This window comes from Nerophis ophidion, linkage group LG16 (assembly GCF_033978795.1).
Source record: "Nerophis ophidion isolate RoL-2023_Sa linkage group LG16, RoL_Noph_v1.0, whole genome shotgun sequence".
Taxonomy (NCBI): Eukaryota; Metazoa; Chordata; class Actinopteri; order Syngnathiformes; family Syngnathidae; genus Nerophis; species Nerophis ophidion.
The window spans coordinates 50,790,069-50,807,754 of NC_084626.1; the positions used below are offsets into that span (position 1 = coordinate 50,790,069).

At 44.3% G+C, this 17,686-nt stretch overlaps 2 protein-coding genes across 3 annotated transcripts in view; both read left to right on the forward strand.

Moving 5' to 3' along the window:
* Positions 1-3,513, forward strand: part of LOC133535530 (copine-1-like) — a 28,654-nt gene extending 25,141 nt beyond the window's left edge. The window contains exons 14-16 of the mRNA XM_061875441.1: positions 881-1,014; positions 1,106-1,342; positions 1,413-3,513. Of these exons, the coding sequence (XP_061731425.1) occupies positions 881-1,014; positions 1,106-1,342; positions 1,413-1,523 (482 nt within the window). The 3' untranslated portion in view covers positions 1,524-3,513. The remainder of the gene's footprint in view (positions 1-880; positions 1,015-1,105; positions 1,343-1,412) is intronic.
* A 7,199-nt stretch (positions 3,514-10,712) lies between these two features.
* Positions 10,713-17,686, forward strand: part of fer1l4 (fer-1 like family member 4) — a 54,984-nt gene continuing 48,010 nt past the window's right edge. For both annotated transcript variants that reach the window (XM_061875443.1, XM_061875442.1), the window contains exons 1-3: positions 10,713-11,137; positions 15,462-15,517; positions 16,748-16,836. In XM_061875443.1, the coding sequence (XP_061731427.1) occupies positions 11,059-11,137; positions 15,462-15,517; positions 16,748-16,836 (224 nt within the window). In that variant the 5' untranslated portion in view covers positions 10,713-11,058. The remainder of the gene's footprint in view (positions 11,138-15,461; positions 15,518-16,747; positions 16,837-17,686) is intronic.

A 17,686-nucleotide genomic window follows, 5' to 3' on the forward strand; every position in this document is an offset into this window, starting at 1 on the left:
AAGCGTGTCAAGTGTGTACTTGACAAGCGTGTCAAGTGTCTACTTGACAAGCGTGTCAAGTGTCTACTTGACAAGCGTGTCAAGTGTGGACTTGACAAGCGTGTCAAGTGTGGACTTGACAAGCGTGTCAAGTGTGGACTTGACAAGCGTGTCAAGTGTGGACTTGACAAGCGTGTCAAGTGTGGACTTGACAAGCGTGTCAAGTGTGGACTTGACAAGCGTGTCAAGTGTGGACTTGACAAGCGTGTCAAGTGTGGACTTGACAAGCGTGTCAAGTGTGGACTTGACAAGCGTGTCAAGTGTGGACTTGACAAGCGTGTCAAGTGTGGACTTGACAAGCGTGTCAAGTGTCTACTTGACAAGCGTGTCAAGTGTCTACTTGACAAGCCTGTCAAGTGTCACACTTGAAAAGTGTGTACCCGACAAGTGTGTACTTGAAAAGTGTGTAAAGTGTGTACTTGTCAAGTGTGTCAACTATACACTTGACAAGTGTGTCGAGTGTGTGCCTGTCGAGTGTGTGCCTGTCAAGTGTGTCGAGTGTGTGCCTCACAAGTGTGTCGAGTGTATGCCTGTCAAGTGCGTCGAGTGTGTGTGTGTGCCTGACAAGTGTGTCGAGTGTACACTTGACAAGTGTGTCGAGTGTACACTTGACAAGTGTGTCGAGTGTACACTTGACAAGTGTGTCGAGTGTACACTTGACAAGTGTGTCGAGTGTACACTTGACAAGTGTGTCGAGTGTGTGCCTGTCAAGTGTGTACTTGACGTGTACTTGTCAAGCGTGTCACGTGTCTACTTGGAGGGGGAGGAGCTAGCTAGCTAGCTGGCGTAGCGTACGACACAAGATGTTAACGCCTGCTTAATTGACTCCGCCTCCTTGCAGGAATCCAGGGGATCGTAGAAGCCTACCGCATGGTTCTCCCTCAGCTCCGACTTTCTGGACCAACAAACTTCTCCCCCATCATCAACCATGTGGCCTCCATCGCCTCCACTGGTGCTCAGACCAACACTGCCTCTGTAAGGACACACACACTGACTGTGTGTGCGTGTGTGTGTGTGTGTGTGTGTTACACACAGACTAGAGAAGACTGACCTTGGCTCTCCGCAGCAATACTTTGTCCTCCTCATCCTCACCGACGGCGAGATCACCGACCTGGACCAGACCCGGGACGCCATCGTTCGGGCGTCCCGCCTGCCGCTGTCCATCATCATTGTGGGGGTGGGGCCAGCGGACTTCAAGGCCATGGAGCTCCTGGACGGCGATGACGGCGTGCTGAGGTCCATGGTGGGCGAGGCGGTCGCCAGAGACATTGTCCAGTTTGTCCCCTTCAGGAAGTTCAAAGACGTGAGTCCGGCTGATGTCGCCTCACAGGCAGGACACGGGTCTAAGGTCACTGTTTTCTCTCCGTCCTCAGGCGCCCGTGGCCACCCTGGCCCAGTCGGTCCTCGCCGAGGTCCCCACCCAGGTGGTCTCCTACTTCAAAATGAGAGGTCTCCAGCCCCTCAAAGCGCCCGCCAAACCCTAAAGGACGCCACAGACCGTGTCACACCTGACTGAGACTTGGACCACGCCCGATTACACCCGCTCACCTGGCAGCCAATCACAAGGCCAGAAGCAACTTTCCCTTTTTTTTAATACAGATTTTTTTATTTTGCATCACACACTTTTTAGGGTACACATCACTTCTTGATTATTTTTCCGCCCACATCACTTCTAACTTGTAGGTATTACACACTCATGTATATTATTATACACATGACACATTTATCATTGTTATATACATGTGCTGATATTTGATATTCCTACATTACCCTGGTGACTCGTTCACGTGCACGGCTACAATCATTTTTATGGATCTGGGATCAAGGCTTAGCACTTTGCTCTTTATATGCTGGAAAACTTAATGAAAAATATATACATATATATATATGTGTATACATGCATATTTATATATATATGTATGTATGCATACATTCATATATATACATATATATGTGTATACATGTATATTTATATATATGTATGTATGCATACATTCATATATATATATATATACACATATATATACACATATGTATATAGATATATATATATACACATATGTATATATATATATATATACACATATATATACACATATGTATGTATATATATGTATATACACATATGTATGTATATATATGTATATATATATATATACACATGTGTATATATATATATACACATATGTGTATATATATATATACACACATGTATGTATGTATATATATATACACATATATATATATATATATATATATATATATATATATATATACATACACACATATGTATGTATGTATGTATATATATATATATACACATATATATATATATACACACATATGTATGTATATATATATATATACACACACACACACACACACACACACATGTATGTATATATATACACACACACACACACACACGGTAACTTTATCATAGCTTTATGACATTGCCTTATTACTAACGCCCTTATTGCCTGGAACTTTTCTTGTCAGCACATGTTGGCAGCTCTTTACATGCTGCAAATCTTGATGAAAAAGATATATATATATAAAAAAGACATATATATGCATATATATATATATGTGTGTGTATATATATGTATATACATATATATGTGTATATATATGTATGTGTGTGTATATATATAAATGTTTGTATATATACATATATATGTATGTGTATATACAATATATATGTATGTATATATACAGTATATGTGTATATGCATATATATAGGCATATATATGCCTATATACTTATATGCATATGCACATATCCTGTTTAAATAGGCATATATATGCATAAATATGCCCATATTTACAGTATATGTGCGTATATATATTTATATATATATATGCCTACATAAATATATATATATATATATATATATATATATATATATATGTATATATACATGCGTCATAAACTTTATCATAGTTTTATAACATTGCCTTATTACGAATGCCATTATTTCCTGGAGCTTTTCTTGTCGCTAAGCAACGTGTAGTCACATGGCAGCTGAACTTTAAGGACTCACCTGCCCAACAGACATGAAGGTGATGTCGTTGACCAGGTTTTTCGCAAAGTGCCTAGATGGGGATGTTGGTGCAGCAGTGCTTCTAGAACAACGTGCTTCACAGCAAATAACTGCATCCTCTTCAAGCTGCTAACACAAATATGCCAAGATTAGAATGTCTTAAAGATGCACTTAAGTACTTCTCAAGTGTGACATCATCGTGCCACTTTTGCTTCTTTTATAGGAGTTTTTTGCCAAACTAATTGATGATGTCATCATTAGCCATGCTTATCATTTTTTCTTAAGAGAAATACATCATTTTTAGAAATATTTGTTAGTTCTGATGATGCTTTGCTCCACATGTCATTCCAGTAGTCCGCTGCGTCATGTGACCACTAACATCCACCATGGCCGCCGCTTGTAGAAGTGAAAATAAAACCAAAAAAAATTATTCCACTTTCTTACCTTCTTGTTTATGTGCAGCAACATTAATTTCAAAATATGCCTTGGATATTTGAGGCTTTGATGTGTGCTTCAGTGGCTTAGTGGTTAGAGTGTCCGCCCTGAGTTCAAACCCTGGCCGAGTCATACCAAAGACTATAAAAATGGGAGCCATTACCTCCCTGCTTGGCACTCAGCATCAAGGGTTAGAATTGGGGGTTAAATCACCAAAAATGATTCTTGAGCTCGGCCACCACTGCTGCTCACTGCTCCCCTCACTTCCCAGGTGGTGGAACAAGAGGATGGGTGTCATGCAGAGGTTGATTTCACCACACCTAGTGTGTCTTTTACTAGCACCTTCGATCCCTCAGGCGGTACTGCATCCAAAAGTGACATCCGTGTCTGATATCTTAAAGTCCGTCGCTATAGTTATTAGCTTTTGTGCTCAAGTTAGACTTTTGTATCTGTGCAAGGACGAAACTTCTTGTCTGAGGGGTGACCTCAGCCGCAGATGTCATCTTTCTTTCAGCCCGCTAACAGCAAAGAACTTCAAGGACCTCAACGAAGATAAGACGACATCACGCAGACGAAGCGAAATCACAAGGCCCCGGCACATTCCGTCACGTATCGTGCGCCCTGGATCTTCTTTGCATGATATATGTGACCACTCCTTTTACAGGCGGCCTCAGTGATGTTGACTGTGGAACTCCTGAATAAATAAAGGAACGCGGGAGCTGAACCTTAGAGCGTGGGGGTGAGACTGTGACTAAGTGTGCAGCTCCACGCGTTCTCCTCATGAGTTAAATTGAACTCCATGTCTCTGCATGGTTCCTTGCTTCTTGTCTGATTAATAGATGTCATTAGTGTTTGAACCCGACAACGTGGACGTCAAAACTCTACTATGCAAAGCCAAAGCCATTTATCAACAACCCCCAGAAACGCCGCCGGCTTCGCTGGGCCCAAGCATAGTAGATGCAAAGTGGAAAAGTGTTCTGTGGTCTGACGTGTCCACATTTCAAATTGTTTTTGGAAACTATAAACCAAGGAGGACAAGAACCATCTGGATTGTTCTAGACGCAAAGTGTAAAAGGTAGCATGTGTGATGGTATGGGGGTGTATTAGTGGCCAAGGCATGGGTAACTTACACATCTGTGAAGGCACCATTAATGCTGAAAGGTACATACAGGTTTTGGAGCAACATATCAATCAATCAATGTTTACTTATATAGCCCTAAATCACTAGTGTCTCAAAGGGCTGCACAAACCACTACGACATCCTCGGTAGGCCCACATAAGGGCAAGGAAAACTCACACCCAGTGGGACGTCGGTGATAATGATGACTATGAGAACCTTGGAGAGGAGGAAAGCAATGGATGTCGAGCGGTTCTAACATGATACTGTGAAAGTTCAATCCATAATGGATCCAACACAGTCGCGAGAGTCCAGTCCAAAGCGGATCCAACACAGCAGCGAGAGTCCCGTTCACAGCGGAGCCAGCAGGAAACCATCCCAAGCGGAGGCGGATCAGCAGCGCAGAGATGTCCCCAGCCGATACACAGGCAAGCAGTACATGGCCACCGGATCGGACCGGACCCCCTCCACAAGGGAGAGTGGGACATAGGAGAAAAAGAAAAGAAACGGCAGATCAACTGGTCTAAAAAGGGAGTCTATATGTTGTTATCATGGACGCCCCTGCTTATTTCAGCAAAACAATGCCAAACCATGATTTCTAAGTGGGAGAACTCACAAAATAGCAGGGTGTTCAAATACTTATTTTCTTCACTGTACATGTATGTATGTATGTATATACATGTATGTATGTAATATGTAAATACATGTATGTATGTACTGTATATATATATATATATATATATATATATATATGTCTTGATTGGATTATCCAGAGAATAGTGCTCGATACCGTGGTAGAGCGCAATATTTAGGTGTGGGAAAAATTACAAAACTACTTCGTCTCTACAGAACTGTTTCATGAGGGGTTCCCTCAATCATCAGGAGAAATCTCCTGATGCCTAAAATCTCCTGATGATTGAGGGAACCCCTCATGAAACAGTTCTGTAGAGACGAAGTAGTCTTGTAATTTTTCCCACACCTACATATATGTATATGTATATATATATATATATATATATGTGTATATATGTGTATATATATGTGTATATATGTGTATATATATAATATATGTGTATATAAATATGTATATGTACCGTATATTCTGGACCATAGGGCGTACTGCCGATAAGCGGGTGTAGTCAGGTCTATTTTCATACAAAAGGCGCACTGGATTATAAGTCACATTAAAGGAGTCATATTAATATTTTCTAAATATAAAAGACTTCCTTGTGGTCTACATAACATGTAATGGTGGTTCTTTGCTCAAAATGTTGCATCGATTATCTTTTTCTGACAGTCTTTTCAGGATGCGCCGTTTTGTGGGCGGGTCTTATTTACGTCATCTCTGTTGCAGCGGTGTAGCGTGCAAGGACGGGAGTGGAAGAAGTGTCAAAAGACGGAGCTAACTCTTTTAATGACATTCAGACTCTTTACTTCAATCATTGACGGAGCAGCATCTCCTCGTCCGTGGCTCACTTGTGCAACAACAACGCCCAGAAATGTGTCCCGTGAAAAAACGTCCAACCGGAACTCTCTAATAACTAAAGTTCCTTGGGTGAATAATGTAAACTCACTACACCGGTATGTTTTAGTGCTTTCATGGCGAGTTTCCTGACAGATATAAGCAGTGTTGGGACAAACGCGTTACTGTAACTCAGTTAGTGGTAACTAGTAGCCTAACACGTTATTTTTTATATTCAGTAACTCAGTTACCGTTACTACATGATGCGTAACCGTGTTATTTTACGTAATTTTTTATATAGTATCTGCTAGATACTGAGAAGATTTGAGGAGGGGGTGTCAAGACATCATCGCAGAGTTTCTTAACATGAAGATATTCTCACTTCTTTTGTCGAGCATGAAGAAAAGAACATTTTAGTTAAATTGAAGTCGTGCCTTGGATCAAAAGATCCTATCTACTGGCCAAAACAGCAATTCAAATCTGCTGAAACAGCTACAAAAGCAACATGCTTCGAGGAAGCTAGTAAAGAGAGACACACAGCGGCTGGATTTTAACGAAGGGACTGCTAGCCAGGACAACATTGATAGAGCCATATGTGCTAAAAGACATGCAGGCTATTTCTACAGTGGAGTCACACCCTTTCAGGCAGCTAATTAGCATGATAGCGGGCGTCAAACAGCAGATGGCACGGAAAACATTTTCCAGGTACTTGGACACAGTGGACTGTGAGCACAAAAACATGGAAAGCGAGCTAAAGAAGACTCTCCAAACTCTGCCTCTGCTCATCATTCAGCACTGAAGGTACACACACTCTGTCAATTCTCTTATATACTCTTTCATTCTAGAGTGTTTGATTATGACATCACTCTAAATGTATGGACTATAACGTTCACAGACATAAAGCGGGAGCCTAGTGAGCCAGGCCAATATTTCCTTTTCTCTACAGCAGGGGTGCCCATTACGTCGATCGCGAGCTACCAGTCGACCGCAGGGGGTGTGTCAGTCGATTTCCAGCCAGGCTTTTAAAAAAAATAGACCTAAAAATGAGTGATCATCAATCTTCACCAAGACGTCACTTAAATGACATTCACGGTACCGGAGGGTCTTGTGAGATGACGCTGGCTGCTGCAAGATCATTATTATGAAAATAATAAACACTTTTTATTTCAACAAACTCTCGCGCCGTACCTTCCGTCAAAACTCTAAAGGCCGACTGCACATTTCCTATCTTCACAATAAAAGCCCTGCTTCATGCTGCCTGCGCTAACTAAATACAGAGTCTGGGAAAACTGGCGTGCACAAGCGATCCCTCAGAAAGCTGGCGTGCACATCACTTGTGCACGCCAGCTTTCCGAGACTCTTATTTAGTTAGCGCAGGCAGCATGAAGCAGGGCTTTTATTGTGAAGATAGGAAATGTGCAGTCGGCCTTTAGAGTTTTGACGGAAGGGACGGCGCAAAAGTCTGTTGAAATAAAAAGTGTTTCTGGCCTTCCTCTCTGTCATTTTTTCCTAATAATGAACTGGCAGCAGCCAGCGTCATCTCACAAGACCCTCGGGTGCCGTGAATGTCAATCAAGCAAGCTACGGAATTTGCCGCCAATGTTTTTCTTGTAAAGTGTATGGAAGCTGGATGAATTAGATGCCAAAAACCAACCACTTTCCTGTGGTATTGTACAGAAAGGACAACTTTTTTTCTCCTCCATTTGAAAATGTGGGCGTTATCATCATTACTGTCTGATTCCAATCAATGCAAGTCATCAGAATCAGGTAATACACCAACTTATATTCTTGTCTTTGTGAAAGAAAGACATCTATATGTGTTACACATGCTTGTATTATCATTAAACACATTTAACTTGTTTACAAAAATGTCTCTTTCATAAATAAATAAATATAAATGATATATATAAATGAGGTAGATCCCCTCGAGTTGGTCAATTGAAAAGTAGCTCGCCTGCAGAAAAAGTGTGGGCACCCCTGATCTACAGTGTTGATCTCCTGAAGACATGCTTTTATTTCACAATTCCTTGAGAGAGAAAAAGGCCTGGTAAGGCGTGTGCATAGCAGTGACGCATGACTTTTTTGGTGCAAGTATCTGAGTTAGTTGGCGGCCGAGAGTGGAGTCAGCTCTCTTGGTTGGTTTTGTTGGGTCTGCTCCTGTCTCCGGCCATGCTCCCTCCACCCCAGCGGACGATGTCGTGGAACACCGCAGAGGCCACCACAGTGGATGTATTTCTTTTACTTTTTATTCGTATTTGTATGTAGAAGTGGCTGCTTTAATGCATTTCATGTCCTTTGTATACTTTGATGTTTCCCTCTTACACACATGTGAGAGGGATGTGTGCTATGGCTATGAGTTGTTTTTTTCCCTTGGCGTCAGTCTGGACCCCCTCTTCCCTAGGTGCCCAGGCTTAGACCGATTTTTATTTTTATTTTATTTCATTCTTCTATTTTTTTCTCCCGTTCCCCCCCTCCCCCTTTGTTTAAATGTATCTCACCTTTTTTGTAAGGGGCGCTGGAAGCCGGCAGACCTGTCAGCGATCCTGTTCTGTCTCCCTGTAATGTTTGTCTGATCTTGAATGGGATTGTGCTGAAAATGTTAATTTTCCTGAAGGAACTCTCCCGAAGGAATAAATAAAGTGCTATCTATCTATCCATCTATAAAGTACTATCTATCTATCTATCAATCATCCATCCATCTATCTATTTTCAATGGAACATATAAAATGTTGGTGTTGTTTACTTGAGTCATATTGCAGTCTACACATATCTCTTATGTGTAACTGCCATCTACTGGTCACACTTATCATTAGCTCTGAGGGCGGTAAGCACAACCAAAATGATTCCTTACATTAGGCGCACCGGGTTATAAGGATCACTGTGGAGTTTTAAAAAAAAAAAAATGAAAGGATTTTAAGTGCGCCTTATAGTCAGGGAAAATAAATAAAAAAATATATATATATGTATATATACCCACACACCTTTGTTTCGAACCTATTGCAACTCAAGGCCAAGAAAACGGGAATGCTGATTATCGGTCCTGCTAGACACCGACACCTATTTAATAATACCACCTTAACATGTGACAACCAAACAATTATACACTTATTTAATTATTATTATTAGTGATTCCCAGAGCCCAAAAAAAGTCTGCGGGCTATAGAGCGTTTTCTATTGGGGCTCCAGTACTCTGGAATGTTCTAGCTGGGGTGGACCACTCGTCTGTGCATTGGTTGGGGACATCTTTGCGCTGCTGACCCGTCTCTGCTCGGGATGGTCTCCTGCTGGCCCCACTATGGACTGGACTCTCACTATTATGTTAGATCCAGTATGGACTGGACTCTCACTATTATGTTAGATCCACTATGGACTGGACTCTCACTATTATGTTAGATCCACTATGGACTGGACTCTCACTATCATGTTAGATCCACTATGGACTGGACTCTCACTATTATGTTAGATCCACTATGGACTGGACTCTCACTATTATGTTAGATCCACTATGGACTGGACTCTCACTATTATGTTAGATCCACTATGGACTGGACTCTCACTATTATGTTAGATCCACTATGGACTGGACTCTCACTATTATGTTAGATCCACTATGGACTGGACTCTCACTATTATGTTGGATCCACTATGGACTGGACTCTCACTATTATGTTAGATCCACTATGGACTGGACTCTCTCAATATTATGTTAGATCCACTATGGACTGGACTCTCACTATTATGTTAGATCCACTATGGACTGGACTCTCTTAATATTATACTAGATCCACTATGGACTGGACTCTCACTATTATGTTAGATCCACTATGGACTGGACTCTCACTATTATGTTAGATCCACTATGGACTGGACTCTCACTATTATGTTAGATCCACTATGGACTGGACTCTCACTATTATGTTAGATCCACTATGGACTGGACTCTCACTATTATGTTAGATCCACTATGGACTGGGCTCTCACTATTATGTTAGATCCACTATGGACTGGACTCTATCATTATTATGTTAGATCCACTATGGACTGGACTCTATCATTATTATGTTAGATCCACTATGGACTGGACTCTCACAATATTATGTTAGATCCACTCTGGACTGGACTCTCACACTTTATGTTAGATCCACTATGGACTGGACTCTCACTATTATGTTGGATCCACTATGGACTGGACTCTCACTATTATGTTAGATCCACTATGGACTGGACTCTCACTATTATGTTAGATCCACTATGGACTGGACTCTCTCACAATTATGTTAGATCCACTATGGACTGGACTCTCACACTGTTATGTTAGATCCACTATGGACTGGACTCTCATTATTATGTTGGATCCACTATGGACTGGACTCTCACACTATTATGTTAGATCCACTATGGACTGGACTCTATCATTATTATGTTAGACCCACATCTGCGGTCGTCTCCTAGAATCCTCATTGTCATCCCACTGGGTTTTGAGTTTTTCCTTGCCCTGACGTGGGATCTGAACTGAGGATGTCGTTGTGGTTTGTGCAGCCCTTTGAGACACTCGTGATTTAGGGATATGTAAATAAACATTGATTGATTGATTGATTTTGAAGTCCACTCAGGGGCCCCTACGGTGCCATGGTCGGGCCACATGAGGCCCCCGAGGATGCCCCACATTGTGTTCCTTCTTTTAAAGGTGAGTTGTGGTACTTGACACATCTAGAACACTTAACACCTCTCTTACATGGTCCTCTTTTGGAAGGAAATATTTTTAAGACAAGGTGGAACAAAACCTGTGAACGTCACTTTATTTGTACTGTGTGTGTGTGTGTGTGTGTGTGTGTGTGTGTGTAGTCTAACGAGGAAACGAGTCGAACAAGTCGTCATCTTTGTCAAACATGAGCCGGACGCTGCTGAGAGAGTGAGGTGTTGCCGCCGTGTCATGTGGACGTGTCCGCCTCGTCTTCATCATGTCGGTCAGCGTCAACGTGAGGAAGATCTCCAACTTGCCTGGACGATCTCCCAGGAGAGTGGAGCTCTCCTTCAGAGGTCAGTTTGCTTCTTTACTGGTTTTCTCTTTTTCACCTCTCTGGTTTTCATGGCATTCATCAAGTACCACCATAATGACATTAAAGAGCAGGAGTGTAGTAGACCTAAGTATTCATCAAGTACCACCATAATGACATGAAAGAGCAGTAGTGTAGTAGACCTAAGTATTCATCAACTACCACCATAATGACATTAAAGAGCAGGAGTGTAGTAGACCTAAGTATTCATCAAGTACCACCATAATGACCAACATTAAATACAGTAGTGTAGTAGACCTAAGTATTCATTAAGTACCACCATAATGACCAACATTAAAGTACAGTAGGGTAGTAGACCTAAGTATTCATCAAGTACCACCGTAATGACATTAAATACAGTAGTGTAGTAGACCTAAGTATTCATCAAGTACCACCGTAATGACATTAAAGAGCAGTAGTGTAGTAGACCAAAGTATTCATCAAGTACCACCATAATGACAACATTAAATACAGTAGTGTAGTAGGCCTAAGTATTCATCAAGTACCACCATAATGACAACATTAAATACAGTAGTGTAGTAGACCTAAGTATTCATCAAGTACCACCATAATGACAACATTAAATGCAGTAGTGTAGTAGACCTAAGTATTCATCAAGTACCACCATAATGACAACATTAAATGCAGTAGTGTAGTAGACCTAAGTTTTCATCAAGTACCACCATAATGACAACATTAAATACAGTAGTGTAGTAGACCCAAGTATTCATCAAATCCAGCCATTGGTCAGATATGTTCGAAATATCTTCTACATATGTTGCACATGCGTACAAGTTATGTTCTAGATAAGTTCAAGAAATGTTAGAGATATGTGATAGGTATGTTCTACATATGTAGTACATGTGTTGTAGATAAATTAATCCCAGTCTGGTGTATGGGGCCCTTCAGGAGTCTGGTGTATGGGGCCCTTCAGGTGTCTGGTGTATGGGGCCCTTCAGGTGTCTGGTGTATGGGGCCCTTCAGGAGTCCGGTGTATGGGGCCCTTCAGGTGTCTGGTGTATGGGGCCCTTCAGGTGTCTGGTGTATGGGGCCCTTCAGGTGTCTGGTGTATGGGGCCCTTCAGGTGTCTTGTGTATGGGGCCCTTCAGGTGTCTTGTGTATGGGGCCCTTCAGGAGTCTTGTGTATGGGGCCCTTCAGGTGTCTGGTGTATGGGGCCCTTCAGGTGTCTTGTGTATGGGGCCCTTCATGAGTCTTGTGTATGGGGCCCTTCAGGTGTCTGGTGTATGGGGCCCTTCAGGTGTCTTGTGTATGGGGCCCTTCAGGTGTCTGGTGTATGGGGCCCTTCAGGTGTCTTGTGTATGGGGCCCTTCAGGTGTCTTGTGTATGGGGCCCTTCAGGTGTCTTGTGTATGGGGCCCTTCAGGAGTCTGGTGTATGGGGCCCTTCAGGTGTCTGGTGTATGGGGCCCTTCAGGAGTCTGGTGTATGGGGCCCTTCAGGTGTCTGGTGTATGGGGCCCTTCAGGTGTCTGGTGTATGGGGCCCTTCAGGTGTCTGGTGTATGGGGCCCTTCAGGTGTCTTGTGTATGGGGCCCTTCAGGAGTCTTGTGTATGGGGCCCTTCAGGAGTCTTGTGTATGGGGCCCTTCATGAGTCTTGTGTATGGGGCCCTTCATGAGTCTTGTGTATGGGGCCCTTCAGGAGTCTTGTGTATGGGGCCCTTCAGGAGTCCTGTGTATGGGGCCCTTCAGGAGTCTTGTGTATGGGGCCCTTCAGGAGTCTTGTGTATGGGGCCCTTCAGGAGTCCTGTGTATGGGGCCCTTCATGAGTCTTGTGTATGGGGCCCTTCAGGTGTCTTGTGTATGGGGCCCTTCAGGAGTCCTGTGTATGGGGCCCTTCAGGTGTCTTGTGTATGGGGCCCTTCATGAGTCTTGTGTATGGGGCCCTTCAGGAGTCTTGTGTATGGGGCCCTTCAGGAGTCCTGTGTATGGGGCCCTTCAGGTGTCTTGTGTATGGGGCCCTTCAGGAGTCTGGTGTATGGGGCCCTTCAGGAGTCTTGTGTATGGGGCCCTTCAGGAGTCCTGTGTATGGGGCCCTTCAGGAGTCCTGTGTATGGGGCCCTTCAGGAGTCCTGTGTATGGGGCCCTTCAGGTGTCTTGTGTATGGGGCCCTTCAGGTGTCTTGTGTATGGGGCCCTTCAGGAGTCTTGTGTATGGGGCCCTTCAGGAGTCCTGTGTATGGGGCCCTTCATGAGTCTCGTGTATGGGGCCCTTCAGGTGTCTTGTGTATGGGGCCCTTCAGGAGTCTGGTGTATGGGGCCCTTCAGGAGTCTTGTGTATGGGGCCCTTCAGGAGTCTTGTGTATGGGGCCCTTCAGGAGTCTTGTGTATGGGGCCCTTCAGGAGTCTTGTGTATGGGGCCCTTCAGGTGTCTTGTGTATGGGGCCCTTCAGGAGTCTTGTGTATGGGGCCCTTCAGGAGTCCTGTGTATGGGGCCCTTCAGGTGTCTTGTGTATGGGGCCCTTCAGGAGTCTTGTGTATGGGGCCCTTCAGGTGTCTTGTGTATGGGGCCCTTCAGGAGTCTGGTGTATGGGGCCCTTCAGGAGTCTTGTGTATGGGGCCCTTCAGGAGTCTTGTGTATGGGGCCCTTCAGGAGTCTTGTGTATGGGGCCCTTCAGGTGTCTTGTGTATGGGGCCCTTCAGGAGTCTTGTGTATGGGGCCCTTCAGGAGTCCTGTGTATGGGGCCCTTCAGGTGTCTTGTGTATGGGGCCCTTCAGGAGTCCTGTGTATGGGGCCCTTCAGGTGTCTTGTGTATGGGGCCCTTCATGAGTCTTGTGTATGGGGCCCTTCAGGAGTCTTGTGTATGGGGCCCTTCAGGAGTCCTGTGTATGGGGCCCTTCAGGTGTCTTGTGTATGGGGCCCTTCAGGAGTCTGGTGTATGGGGCCCTTCAGGAGTCTTGTGTATGGGGCCCTTCAGGAGTCCTGTGTATGGGGCCCTTCAGGAGTCCTGTGTATGGGGCCCTTCAGGTGTCTTGTGTATGGGGCCCTTCAGGTGTCTTGTGTATGGGGCCCTTCAGGAGTCTTGTGTATGGGGCCCTTCAGGAGTCTTGTGTATGGGGCCCTTCAGGAGTCTTGTGTATGGGGCCCTTCAGGAGTCTGGTGTATGGGGCCCTTCAGGAGTCTTGTGTATGGGGCCCTTCAGGTGTCTTGTGTATGGGGCCCTTCAGGAGTCTGGTGTATGGGGCCCTTCAGGAGTCTTGTGTATGGGGCCCTTCAGGAGTCTTGTGTATGGGGCCCTTCAGGTGTCTTGTGTATGGGGCCCTTCAGGTGTCTTGTGTATGGGGCCCTTCAGGAGTCTGGTGTATGGGGCCCTTCAGGAGTCTGGTGTATGGGGCCCTTCAGGAGTCTGGTGTATGGGGCCCTTCAGGAGTCTGGTGTATGGGGCCCTTCAGGAGTCTTGTGTATGGGGCCCTTCAGGTGTCTTGTGTATGGGGCCCTTCAGGTGTCTTGTGTATGGGGCCCTTCAGGAGTCTGGTGTATGGGGCCCTTCAGGAGTCTTGTGTATGGGGCCCTTCAGGTGTCTTGTGTATGGGGCCCTTCAGGAGTCTGGTGTATGGGGCCCTTCAGGAGTCTTGTGTATGGGGCCCTTCAGGAGTCTTGTGTATGGGGCCCTTCAGGTGTCTTGTGTATGGGGCCCTTCAGGAGTCTGGTGTATGGGGCCCTTCAGGAGTCTGGTGTATGGGGCCCTCCAGGAGTCTGGTGTATGGGGCCCTTCAGGAGTCTGGTGTATGGGGGCCCAGAAGTTGGTGTCCAGCAGAGAAAAGTTGGGGTCAGACATGTGTGACCTCCATGTGACCTCCATGTGACCTCCATTTGACCTCCATGTGACCTCCATTTGACCTCCATGTGACCTCCATGTGACCCCCATTTGACCCCCATGTGACCTCCATGTGACCTCCATGTGACCTCCATGTGACCTCCATGTGACCTCCATTTGACCTCCATGTGGCCTCCATGTGACCTCCATGTGACCTCCATGTGACCTCCATTTGACCTCCATTTGACCTCCATGTGACCTCCATGTGACCTCCATGTGACCTACTCCCCTTCTTTTTTTTGTTTATCTTAATTTAGAAAATATTTTTGAAAAATATTTCAATGTATTCATGTTGTATTTTATTATTATTATTATTCTATATTCTATTCAAGTCTGCTCATCTTCTTTACCGTGGGCGTGTCTGCACCCATCCCCAATGTCAAAGTATCATCCGATCCTCTTTTTATTCACGGTATCGCCCGCATCTCAAAGGGCTGTTGCCATGGTAACGTGTGTGTCTGCCCCTCCTCCAGGCTTCACCCAAAAGACCAGAGTGGTGCACAGCGAGGGCGTGGCCATCTTTAACGAGGTCAGTCACCCACCTGGACCAATCACAGACTACATGTACACTACATAGAGTACATATACAGTACATATACAGTACATATACAGTATATATACACTACATACAGTACATATACAGTACAAAGAGTACATATACTCCTCCCTGAGCTGCCACCTTAACATGGTAGAGGAGTTTGCTTGTCCCAATGATCCTAGGAGTTATGTTGTCCACGGGCTTCTATGCACCTCCAAGTCCGAGTCCGGGGTTCTCGCCCGGAAAAGGGTGGAATGCCATCTCCAGGTTAGGGAGGAGACCCTGCCCCAAGTGGAGGAGTTCAAGTACCTAGGAGTCTTGTTCACGAGTGAGGGAAGAGTGGATCGTGAGATCGACAGGCGGATCGGTGCGGCGTCTTCAGTAATGCGGACGCTGTATCGATCCGTTGTGGTGAAGAAGGAGCTGAGCCGGAAGGCAAAGCTCTCAATTTACCGGTCGATCTACGTTCCCATCCTCACCTATGGTCATGAGCTTTGGGTCATGACTGAAAGGATAAGATCACGGGTACAAGCGGCCCAAATGAGTTTGGGTCTCTCCCTTAGAGATAGGGTGAGAAGCTCTGCCATCCGGGAGGAACTCAAAGTAAAGCCGCTGCTCCTCCACATCGAGAGGAGCCAGATGAGGTGGTTCGGGCATCTGGTCAGGATGCCACCCGAACGCCTCCCTAGGGATGTGTTTAGGGCACGTCCGACAGGTAGGAGGCCACGGGGAAGACCCAGGACACGTTGGGAAGACTATGTCTCCCGGCTGGCCTGGGAACGCCCCGGGATCCCCGGGGAGGAGCTAGACGAAGTGGCTGGGGAGAGGGAAGTCTGGGCTTCCCTGCTTAGGCTGTTGCCCCCGCGACCCGACCTTGGATAAGCGGCAAAAGATGGATGGACATACATACATACATATATACATACATCTATGTTAGAAGCAGTAATGCAATAACAAAGATATTTAAACATGTTGATTTAACAACTCTCTGATTGTCTCACTTAAAAGTCAGCAGTTTTTTTTCTAAACGTTTGAATTGTGTTTTATTATTATTATTATTAAGTGTACCTAATGAAGTGTCCAATAACGAAATCAACAAAAACATCAAATACTTTTTTTTCTTTATTCTTTGCGGAGCCACTTTGTCAAGTTGTGTTTACTCTTCAGGCGTAACTTTGTGTGTGTGTGTGTGTGTGTGTGTGTGCGTATGCGCGCCTGCAGTTTTTCCGTTGGCCTCACTATGGAAAAGCGATCCGAAATGAAGTGTTGACCATCAGAGTTTACAACTTCAGTAAAGTCTTCTCCAACCGGTAACACACACACACACACACACACACACACACACACACGTGTATTTCTAACCATCTTGAGACCTCTGAAAATACAAAAATAGATCTGTATTTACAACATTAATAATATGTACATACTATGGAAATATAAAAAAAGGTAAGCTTTTTGTTATTTTTTTTGTTTGTAATTGGTTTTTAGTTTTCATTATTTAATTTATTACAGTATGTCTCTAAATACATGTTTATGTATGTATTTTTTAAATTATTTTGGCAAAAGGGGGCGCATTTCAATTTCTTACACACACTTGTTATTTCATATGTTGGCCAGAGGGGGAGCACTTAAAATTTTTACACACACTTGTTATTTCATATGTTCACCAAAGGGGGAGCACTTCAAGTTTTTACACACACACTTGTTATTTCATATGTTGGCCAGAGGGGGACCACTTCAAGTTTTTACACACACACTTGTTATTTCATATGTTGGCCAGAGGGGGACCACTTCAAGTTTTTACACACACACTTGTTATTTCATATGTTCACCAAAGGGGGAGTACTTCAAGTTTTTACACACACACTTATTTCATATGTTGGCCAGAGGGGGAGCACTTCAAGTTTTTACACACACACTTGTTATTTCATATGTTGGACAGAGGGGGAACACTTCAAGTTTTTACACACACACTTGTTATTTCATATGTTGGCCAGAGGGGGAGCACTTCAAGTTTTTACACACACACTTCTTATTTCATATGTTGGCCAGAGGGGGGAGCACTTCAAGTTTTTACACACACACTTGTTATTTCATATGTTGGACAGAGGGGGAGCACTTCAAATTTTTACACACACACTTGTTATTTCATATGTTGGC